Raw genomic sequence first — 11582 nt, forward strand, 5'->3', positions numbered from 1 at the left:
GTTTACTGAGCACCCACCCACCGTGCACCAGGCCATGTGGGTGCTGGGAAGACGCACCAGGTGAGGCAGCCGAGGCCCCGCTGCCTGCACTTGGTGCTCTGGTGGCGGGAGAGTCGCAGTGATGGGAGCGGGGCGTGGAGTGCACAGCTGTGCAAACGCACGCACGAGTGGGCATTTCCTCTAGGGCGGGAGGGAGACGGCGACAGGGACAAGGACAGCACAAAGGCCCCTGAGAACCTCTGCAAAGCTCCGAGGCCCAGGAAGGGAGCCCGTGACCAGGCCACGGGAGGGTGTCACACTGTCCCCGGGGTGCAAGGAGAGCAGGCGGGAGTGAGAAGGACCCGGTTGGAGGAGTCGAGAGAGCGAGGGGCCACCAGCAGGAGGGGCAGAGCTGCGGCCGCAGGCTCCACGTCATGAGAGGAGGAAAGGCCACGAGCGCTCGTGGGGAGCCGGACAGTGGCAGCCTGAGCTGGTCCCGCCACGCGGAGGCCCCTCACCTGTACCCCGAGGCGTACAGGGCCTCGCAGATGAGCTTCATGTGGTTATTCAGCAGCTTCTTCACGATGTTGGTCCCCACGACGTGCAAATGGGAAAGGTCGCTCGCTGTCCGCAGCAAGATGGCCTCGAGAGCTTGAAATACCAACAGCACCTGCGAGGAGGACGTGACACGCTACGGACCTTCTCGTTTCTCCACCCAGACCTGCCCTGTCTCAGCCAGGCACTCCAGGACAAGGCCTCCCAGGCCCTGAGCTGAGGCGGAAGGCGGCAGCTTAGCGGGCGCCCCCCCGCCCGGGCCTGCGGAGTCCGTCTTATTCCCACGATCGAACTACGTAGAGAATTGCTTGCTTACAGCCACACCAGGTGACGGTGACGTGAGGAGAGAAATTTCTAGCCACGCCTGGGCCTCACTGCTGGGCAGGTCGGGTCTACGCCATCCCCCCTCCCCACGAGACGCAGCGGGCTCCTCAACACCTGGTTCTGAGCCTCCCGGGAACCACAAAGCAATTTCTACCGATGTCCCCTTTGCTAAAACAAACCCCCTGGAACCCAGCACGTCTGGATGAAGAATCTGTGACCCTCCCTTCTGCTGTTATTCACCGATAAGAAGTTCATGTTTCCCCTAAAATGCTTCCTAAGGTCATGACGAAAAAAATGCACGCGTCCCCCCAGCACGGGGCCAGGCACCCCTCTCTGCAGAAGGCGGGTCGCGCCTTGGAAATCTGCATCGCAGCCTCTTCCTGAGTGGACACGACCGCCGCTGCGCAGGCCGTCAGGAGAGACCTACCTCGCTCTCGGGCGGCCGCTCCCCGCTCAGCAGCTGGAACACCTCGGCGCACTCCACGGAGATCTTGACGTAGCCTTCCACCACGTCGTACACGCCCTCCCGCGGCAGCTGCTTGGCGGCAGCCACGAAGGCTTCCAAGGCTGAAACGGGCACGCGTGTGTGTCACAAGGCCGGTCTCCCTGGGAACCGTCGCAGCGGCAGCAGGAGCGCCGGGCGGCTGGAGCTGCGCTGACCGGGGTGGACAGAGCAGCCATGTGGAGGTGGGATCAGTACCGACACGGCCTCCTCTGTCGCCAGGGCGGCCTGGGGACGGTCCACCCAGCAAGCCCTTCTCCTTCCGGGTCCTGGCCGATCGCACGCCGACCCAGTCCTGAGCACCCTGGTCTTCACCGATGCAGCCCCACGGCGCTCTGCCTCCCACCCCAGAAGAGAATCAGTACAATCAGAGAATCAGCACAGGAAGTGTGCTATCCCTACGTTTATCTACACACAGCTATACACACACATACATGCACACGATGGAGAATTATCCAGCCTTAACAAGGAAACCCTGCCTTTTGCAACATGTATGACGGGAGGGTCTTCAGTGACATCAGACACAGAAAGACAAGTGATGTGTGCTCTCACTCACGTGGAACCCAAACAGCTGAAGTCACAGAAACAGAACGGAGGCTGCTGGGGGTGGGGAGGGGCGGACGTGGGAGATGTTGGTTGGGGTACAAGCACGCAGCTGTAAGATGAGTAAGTCCTGGGGACGTAAGGTACAGCGTGGCGAGTGCAGTTAACAGCACCGTGTCGGGTACTTGAAAGTTAAGAGAGCAGACTGCAAATGTTACCGGAAGAGGTAACGGTGTGAAGGCATGGCGGTGCTCACTGACCTCAAGTGGTCATTGCACGACACACGCATGTACCAAGCCATCGCCCTGTACACCTCGGGCTTACACATATGTCAACACTGTCTCTGTAAAGCTGGGGCAACACCTTCCCTCGTGCCTGCATGAAACAAAGCTCCCTAACACCTACCCGTGCCACTCCCTGTGGGGCGATCCTATCACAGGAAGTTATGAGAACACACGCAAAGGGAGAGAGAATCCAAGACAGGGACCAGATTCAAACACAAATCCGACACGGCCTCACAGGAAATACACTTTCGCTCACCGCCAGGCCTGCCAGCGATTCCACTTGCACCCACCCCGTCAGCCCGGGTTCCCACCCGAAACCTGTTCCAATGCTGCACCTGAGCGTCACGATGCTCTCTGAGCAAAACCACGAGTGCATACATGGACGAAACCTTTTAAATAAACATGCTTTCTTCTGCCTCAGGGCTCCTGCTCCTGCCTGCCCCATCCTACCCCTCGCTGAAAGCCACCTCCTCCGGGAGCCTTCCTGGATCTCCCAGAACCGTTCCCCGGCGATTTATTGATTGATACCTGCCTTCTGCACTTGACCGTGTGCACGCTCACAACGGCAGGGCCCCCGTCTGATTTTCCCTCGCCATCTTATCTCTAGCCTAGCAAATAGTAGCCCCTCATAAAACATGAACAAAGGGACGAACGACACGGGTAACTCTGTGCTGACGCGGCATCATCTTCCCAGCACCACCCAGCAGCTCAGGCATCAACCACGAAAAACCCAACCTGTGGGCGACAAACTGGAAAGTGAGGCGATCCTGCAGTAATTACTAATCCTAAGCCATTCAGCTAGTCGTTTCTTTAACCTGGGAGAAGCAATGTCAGTTTTATTTTGACACCGTTCCAGAGTTTACTGTTCCCCCATAACCTACACGCTTTCTCGGGGTTACGTGGCGCCGTGGAGGGCAGCACACTTTCCAGAACGTGGAATGGCGGAATGGGCTCCCTCAGCCACCAGTCCAACCTCGGCCACCTGGTCCCTGGGCGGCTCTGGGCGAGGACCGCAGGCGGACTGACAGCTACTTGCTGAGAATGACTACACGTGCTCGCGTCCCTAACAACGCAGCCAAAGGGCTTTAGAGCTGCAGCCGGGCAGGAGGCGTGCAGCCCGGAGCTGTCGCTCAAACCGGCCGGGCCTCGGGGCGCCGGCAGCCCAGCGGCGAAGCGCTGCGCGCAGAGCTGGGGCCGCCGGGCCTGGAGCCCAGCCGCCGGCCGGTTTCCCTTCTGCAAACGGGTGGGGGGGCGGGGGGAGGGCTTTGGCCCGCGGCGCCCGCAAAGCCGCAGGAAAGACGGGCTGCGGGCACGGCGACATCCCCAGCCCCGGCCCCCGGCCGCCCGGCACGCACATCTCCGCGCCGCCGCCCGCACTCACCCGGCCCCGCGCCCTGCGGGTCCCGCAGCTGAGCCTTGAAGCTCACGCCCGTGAGCTCTTCCGTGCGGACCCGCTTGGCCGCGCCCACGGGGGAAGCCGCGCCGTCCGGGCCGCCGCGGGCCTTCCTCTTGGGGACCCCCATGCCGCGCGGGGGGGGGTCGCGCGGGGTCCACACACACGGACGAGGCTCCAGGAAGCTCTGGCAGTAGACGCCAGACTTGTCCACACGTGTGCAGGATGGGGCGGGGCTACCGGAAGAGGTGGGGCCTCAGGAAGCAAGGCCGGCGGAAGAGGCGGGCCTAGGTTGGAACAGGCGGAAGAGGCGGGGACTAGAGGTGGGGCGCGAGGGGCGTGGCAGTCGAGGGGCGGGGCCTGAGGGGCCTGGCTGTTTACGGGCCGGGCCTGCGGAGGGCGGGGCGGTGGAGGGGCGGGGCCTGCAGGGCGGGGGATTGGGGCGGAGTCTTGGAGGGCGGGGCAGACGGGGCGGGGCCTGTGGGAAGGAAGGGCGGGCGCGCGGGAGGTCGGGCTGCAGGCGGGTCCTGCAGTTGCTGCCGCGCGGGGTCCCGCGTTCCCACGGTCGTTGCTGTCCCCGCTGGCTCGGTCTCTGGAGTCCTGGGGGGCGGGGCGGGGGGAGAACCCGGATCCTCCGCTCCCACAGGGCACGCGGCCGGCCCGTCGGAGCTGCACCGTCAACTCAGCGATCGTGTCGTCGGGAGAACTGCTGGCCGCCGCGGACGCCTGGCCGGCGGGGCCCTGCGGGTTGGCTGGAGGGTGGGCTGATGCGGAGGTCCTCGCTCCGACGCCTGGGCCGAGGAGGTGCGGGCGCCCCTAAACCGGACCCCTAGCGCCTCTCAGCGGAACCAGCCTGACCTCCGCCCCAGGTGTCCGGCGGAGGCGTGCAGGGCGCGCGGGTGGGAGGAGAGGAGCAACGGCGAGTCGGGGGATGTTCCGGACCGTGCGGGGCCTCCATGCCCAAGAGCCCGTCCTTTGAATGGGGTCAGCGAAGCCAGCCCTGCCCAAGGCTGGGGCTCCCGGAGCGGAGAGGATGCACCTAGGAAAACAGCTTCGAGGGGAGAGCGCTGTGTTTGCAAGCGCATCGATGCTCTGGGGGACAGTGGAGGCAGAAATGGGTCCGGAACGCCGGCTGGTGCGTGTCCAGTGGTTCCCCCGCACGTGGTTATGTCCCAGTGAATCGTGAGCCAGCTTTAGGTGAGAGTTTGGTGATTCCGGAGGAAATGCTGGCGGAGAACGGGACCACGTTCTACACCTGCAACAAGTTAGACCTCAATAATCAGAGGATCCGTGTGGTTTTTGAATCTCACAAGCCTGAGAGGGGAAATCCTTGGACAGAGTAAAGGGAAGAACAAAAGCTTCGGGACACAACACAAAACAGCAGTGGAGGAAGGTCTCAGAACTGCTCGTCTCCAGAGGCATCTTTATACATAAAAGGCCCAGTGACCGGCCGTCCGACCGACCGGCACATATTTTGCGCATTGGCAATCTAAAAATGAACGTTGACTCATGCATGCATGATACATACAAAGATCTCGCTGGAGCCAGTCGCACGCGTGTGTTTCCAGCTGTCATTGTCGATGGTGAATTTGGTTGACACTTCTATTATAGAGAAAGGCGAATAGCGATATTAAAGTATTTCTTCTAATTCATGTCCTTTCAGTGTGCACAGGCTACTAGTTTAAGTATAATAATAAAAGACTGGTTACGGGCAATAATGCATCCAGAAGGAAGGGAAAATGCTCTCTGCCAACGGTCGCCAACCTTCCGGACCTCACGGACCCATAGCGGTCTGCGGACCACCAGCTGGTGACCGCTGCATGGACTGTTCCTGTGTGTGTGTGTGTGTGTGTGTGTGTGTGTGTGTGTGTGAGAGAGAGAGAGAGAGAGAGAGGTTTAAAATGAGTACTATTTAATGGAAACATCTTTTTAAAAAAATGTATTTATTGATTTCAGAGAGAAAGAGAGGAGAGACAGAAACATCAATGATGAGAGAGAATCACTGATCGGCTGCCTCCTGCACACCCCCCACTGGGGATCAAACCCACAACCCAGGCATGTGCCCTTGGCTGGAATCGAACCTGGGACCCCTCAGTCCGCAGGCTGATGCTCTATCCACTGAGCCAAGCTGGCTAGGGCAATGGAAACATCTTGACTAAAAAATCTGTTGCAGAATTTTGAGGCCCACTGAAACAAAGTTTAATGAGAAAGAAAAATGTCACCGCTTGGCCGGTGTGGCTCAGTGGTCAACCTATGAACCAGAAGGTCACAGTTCAATTCCCGGTCAGGGCACAGGCCCGGGTTGCGGGCTCGATTCCCAGTGGGGGGCGTGTAGGAGGCAGCCAATCCATGATTCTCTCTCATCGTTGATGTTTCTATCTCTCCCTCCCTTTCCCTTCCTCTCTGGCATCAATAAAAATATATTAAAAAATAAAATAAAATGGTACCAAAAATCAGTGGGAAAAGGATGGTGCTCGGTCGATGGCACAGCATGGCCACAGACCCCTCCAGCCTGGGGTTAGCACCGGCACTTTGTGCGTCCTCGATTTGGGAGGGGCGCCGTTTCTCCCCTTGCCTGGGACGGGCAGCTGTGCCAGTGCCACGGGACCGTTATCTTTCCTCGCCGACGCCCCCGGCTTGCTCGGCGACACTGGGACAAGCTGGGCACTTCCACTCCCTCCTCCACTTTCCACAGATTGGACTGCTTCTCTTCGATGATGCCCCGGCTTCGCAGGGCTGGGCTTTCGCTGGTTGCCGTGGAAATGCAGGAGGCGCCGGCCGATCTGATTTAAGGTTGCAGAAATTGCAACATGCCCAATAGGGCACCCCCCTCCCTTAGTAAATAATTGGGTTATTAAGGAATAAAATAAAAATACCTTTACACTCTATGTATATGCATTTTATGTCAAACAGCTATGTAATTGTTAGAACATAAGTCCTTATTAAGTTGTCTGGAACTACTTACTGAACATAACAGTTCCAGCCTTTTGCTTTTCTGTTTTATTTTCCTTTGCCCAGGGGCACCGTGAAAAGCCACTGGCACACAAGGGCAGCCTGAGCTGGGCAGTTGGGCACCTCCGCTCCACACCCGTCCTCAGAACTCACTTTTGTTGGCGCTGAATTCCTCTCAATAGACATTGATTTGTGTTCTTGGTGGTAGCTTTAAGCTTTCCCTCGAAAATTATCATGAAAAATGTTTGCGTATCTTTGTGCACCCAGGTTCATAGCAGCGTTTATTCACAGCAGCCACGAGACGGGGCAACCCGGCGTCCACCGGCTGATGAGTGGATAAACAAGGTGCAGCTTATCCATGCAGTGGAACATTAGTCAGCCTGAAAAAGCGAGGGAATCTGACAGCGGCCACAGGGGGGTGGCACTTGAAGACACTGTGTTAAGGGAAAACAGCCAGTCCCAGGAGGACAAAGACTGTCTGATCCCACTTCTGTGAGGCACCTAGAGTGGTCCAGATCCTGAAGACGGGAGAGTGGCTGCCGGGGACTGGGGAGGGGATGGGGAACTAGGGTGGAAGGGGTAGAACTGCAGTTCTCCCGGGTGAAAAGGCCTGCGTCTGGGTGGCGGCGATGGTCATACGACTCTGTGAATGTACTGACGGCCAGTGACTGGTACCCTGAAATGGTTAAAGTGGTAAATTTTATGTTACATATATTTTACCACCTTAAAAATTTTGGGGGGGGGGAAGTCATGAGGTACTATCACCATTTCTAAGACATAAATTCAGATTCTCACCTACAGAGGGCGCCATTGACAGCAGCTAGACTAGAATCATCGCAGGTTGGCCATCAGCAGCTGACCTCCTGAATCCCGGGTGTCACCCCTCCAAGCTCCTGGGCGGGCCTCCAGCCTCTCCCCTTGCCTGGAGGCTCTGCCAGAGGTTTTCACGTGTGTTCACCAAGAACCATCTGGACACACACGTGAACACCTCCTCTTGCCTCCCTCCTGGGAGACACTTGCCGGAGGGACCAATGTGCTCTATACATACAGAGTGCCACTCGGCCCAGAAGAGGATGTCCTGACCCCTGGAGGAGCCTCGAGGGCATCATGCCCAGTGAGAAGAGCCAGTCACAGCAGGACAGCCTGTAGGGTGCCACTCGATGAGGCACCTGCCGTCCTCAAGCTCAGCAAGACAGCGTGGAACAGTGGTACCGCGGGGACAGTCCAGCTGAGAGTCCCGGGGGCCAGCATCCAGCCTCTCACGGTGCTCCCAGAGCCTCCAGGGTGTTTGCGCCACGTGCTTCTTCTGCAAAGAGAAAAATACCAGCATCATAGGAACAAACTGAGCTGTGACTCATACAAAAACGAATGAGCCGGGCCGGGTGGCTCAGTGGTTGAACATCGACCTATGAACCGGGAGGTCACAGTTCAATTCCCGGTCAGGGCACAGGCCCAGATTGATCCCCAGTGTGGGGCGTGCAGGGGGCAGCCAACCCACGATTCTCTCTCATCACTGATGTTTCTCTCTCTCCCTCCCCTCCCTTCCTCTATGAAATCAATAAAAATATATATTAAAAAAACAAATGAAAAAGTGCATGTAAGAAAAGATGAAGGGATGTCAAGGCATTAGCACAGATTTCACCAATTTTCTGAAACCCACATCCAGTTTAAAAGTTACGGGGCTCTGAGAGCCTAAATGGACTTCAGAGCCTGGCCTTGCGCTCTGCAGACGTGCAAAAGCAAGAGGCTGGGTCGAGGCCTCTGTGGGCAGCTGGCCGGCCGCGGCAGAACACGGTCGCCTGCACCCGCTGCCTTTGACCTTGGCTGGACTGCACACGGACCGGCACCATTCCGCTCGCATTCCTTCAAGGCCTCCTCCCGCGGCTTTTGAAGTCGGCCTCCCCAGCCGCCCAGCTTTCTGCGCGGCGAGCAGGCCCTTTGCTGCGCTGGGGCCTCCGATGCCAGCTCCACAAACAAACCCCCATTTGTTGCCTCTAAAAATAAGCCTTTTTAGCTCTGGACCACATTCAGCTCGCTCTCCGGCTGAAAGGTTGGTTGCTTTGTGGCTGACAAATGGAGGCTTATATCTTCCCAGAAGGGCCGCAGCCCAGCCCGTCTCACTGACAGCCTGCGGCCCCACCTGGGTGGGCAGGTGAGGGGAGAGGCTCGGGCTGGAGTCCTGAGCATCTTCCAAGAGGGGCTGGAAGGAGGGACGGGATGTAACAGAGCTGGGAAGACGGCACAGGGCTCTTCCAAAAGAAAAACACAAAGGCAGGAACCCGGCCGCGTGGCTCCGTGGTTGAGCGCTGACCTATGAACCAGGAGGTCAGGGTTCAATTCCCGGGCAGGGCACAGGCGCAGGTTCAGGGCTCGATCCAGCGAGTGGCGTGCAGGAGGCAGCCGATCCATGATTCCCTCTCATCACTGATGCTTCTCTCTCCCTCTCTCTTCCTCTCTGAAATCAATAAAAATATCTTTAAAAAATAAACCAAGGCAGGAATTAGGCCATTAAAACAGGAAATGTACAGTTGTCCCCGCTCATCCGTGACGGATTAGTTCCCAGACCCCAGTGGATGCCTAAAGCCACAGACAATACCTGAGCCCTACATGTATGATGGCCTTTGCTATACACACGCACCTACAGTAAAGCTTAACTTGTAAGCTGGGCACAGTAAGAGACGGGCACCCATAGCTGATGAGAGAACAGCGAGATAATGCCCTGGAGTGGAGGGTACGAGAGCGCGGTCTCGCTCACTGGCACCGGCGCGGAGACGCTGGGCAGAGCGGTGACTCACAGCCGAGCTCCGAGGATGGAGCAGATGGCAGACGATGTCATCACAACGCTACTCAGAACAGCACACGACCGGAAACGTATGAATTGTTTATTTCTGGAATTTTCCATGTCATCCTTTCAGACTGCCATTGGTCGCAGGTAACTGAGACCGCGGAAAAGAAAGCTTCAAATACGTGAAGGACGGTCCTTTAGGCTTCCCGCAAGGACGCCACCTCTCGCCCACGGAATGGGTGTAGTGGGTACAGAGCCGTGATACCGCCCGGCGGGGCCGCCGCACAGAAGGGAACGCGGCCACGTTATTCCACCGGCTGGCCCTCCCTGATTTCGGTGATTTTGCCGGTTGAGGGTGTGGAGTCCTGCCGCAGGTGGTCTGTGTGAGTCTGTGCCGCCAGTGTCAGTCCCGTCGGGGACAGGAGACGGGTGGCACCAGCCTGGCGGGCCTGTGGCCGGCACAGGAGCTCCGAGCCCTGCCGACTGGCTCGCTGGGAACTGCTGTCACTTGTGACCGAGGGGCTCCCAGCCCAGGTTGCAGTGAGCGGTGGGGCTGGTCCTGTGGGCGCCCAGCTCACAGGGCTGTGGGAGTGGTGGTATGTGGGGCGCTTTACTGTTCGGCTGAGGTCCCAGCTCCGGTCACTGTGCCGACCTAGACCTACGACTGAGTTCAGTTCAGTAAATCCCACCTGAAGCGGAAGGCGTGGCGGAGAGGGTCACCCCTCTCCTGCCCCCTGGGTTTTACGAGGGTTCTCCAGCTTTGAAGTGGGGCTCCCTCCCCCGCCTTCCTGTCCTCCGAGTTCTTACAGCGCCCGGGGCTGGGCATTTGGTTGCATAATAATTACAGACAGAGAGTGGGAGGGTGGTAATTGGTTTCCATTTGGTTGGAGGCACAGGCTCTTGGGACCAAGGGCTCCAGAGAGGAAGATAAATGGAATTATTTCATTTTCTCACGTGACTCAGAAACCCTTAAAGAGATCAGATTAGGACTAAAACCTGATTTAACGGAGAGCCGCTGAGGGGCAAACAGAGGGAAGCCAGGCCTCCTCTACGCCCCACAGCTGCCTGGCCGCACTGCGCTGTCCACCCTCCATCTCCCCCACTCGCCCCCGTCCTCTCCCCGCTGGGCCTGCACAGCCCCAGCCGGACACAGCCACAGCCCCTGGCTACACTCGGACTCAATCCCGTCCCTGGGCCCCTTCTGTCACTGTTATGGTTTGATTTTTTTAACATATATTTTTTATTGATTTTAGAGGGGAAATCAATGACGAGAGAGAATCATTGATCGGCTGCCTCCTGCACGCCCCATGCTGGGGACCAAGCCCGAAACCCAGCATGTGCCCTTGGCTGGAATCGAACCCGGGACCCTTCAGTCTGCAGGCTGACGCTCTATCCACTGAGCCAAACCAGCGAGGGCTGTTACGGTTTGATTTTAAGAAAACACACCAACAGCTTTATGGAGATAGAATTCCCATGCCGTACAACTCACCCGTGTCAAGGGTACAGTTCAATGGGTTTTGGCACATTACCTCATTCCCGTTCTGAAGTTGTGGCAAACACATGCAACATGCAATTTGCCACTTTAAGTGTAGAATTCAGTGGTGTTCGTCACATCCACAATACTGTGCAACCATCACTCACCACTGTCTATTTCCAGAACTTTCTCATCACCCCAAACAGGAACTCCATTTTTAAAAGGAATGAACTTCCAATAAGACAGGCTCACCCATGCTGTCTTTTAAAAATATATATACATATTTTTATTGATTTCAGAGAGGAAGAGAGAAGGAGGGAGAGAGAATCATCAATGACGAGACAGAATCATGGGTCGACTGCCTCCTTCACGCCTCCTACTGGGGATGGAGCCTGCAACCCAGGCCTGTGCCCTGACTGGGAATCGAACCCGGGGCCTTCTGGTTCACAGGTTGATGCTCAACCAGCGAGCCACAGGCTGGGCACTCCATCCTCCTAGGGAGCCACGCTTCTGTGGGTTTCCCGAATGCTGGCCCCTTTCCCTAAACGGTCCCCCTTCCCAAGCACCTAGCTTTTGCTTGGCCCCTCCTTCCCATCTTTCTCATCCATCTTGTCCTGGAAACGGTCCCCCACCCCTCCCTCCCTCCCTCCCTCTGGCTCCGGGCCCCCTCTTCTGCCCCTTCTGGCCCCTGTTGTTCATGACTCTGGCTCGCCTGGCATTGCCTGTCCAGGTCTGTCCTCCTGCCTGTAATGGTACTGATACTGACCAGGCACTGTAAGTCCCAGGCCTCC

The 11582-nt window shown here is 57.7% G+C and overlaps 1 protein-coding gene across 1 annotated transcript in view; it reads right to left on the reverse strand.

The window, feature by feature from the left end:
* URB1 (URB1 ribosome biogenesis homolog) overlaps positions 1–3710 on the reverse strand; it is a gene marked incomplete at its 5' end in the record, with an annotated part of 41459 nt that extends 37749 nt beyond the window's left edge. Inside the window, 3 exons of the mRNA XM_081087921.1 lie at positions 498–649; positions 1286–1425; positions 3569–3710. Coding sequence (XP_080944047.1) covers positions 498–649; positions 1286–1425; positions 3569–3710 — 434 coding nt within the window. The remainder of the gene's footprint in view (positions 1–497; positions 650–1285; positions 1426–3568) is intronic.
* Positions 3711–11582: the final 7872 nt, after the last annotated feature.

This window comes from Myotis nattereri (assembly GCF_964212035.1).
Source record: "Myotis nattereri genome assembly, chromosome: 3".
NCBI classification, from domain to species: domain Eukaryota; kingdom Metazoa; phylum Chordata; class Mammalia; order Chiroptera; family Vespertilionidae; genus Myotis; species Myotis nattereri.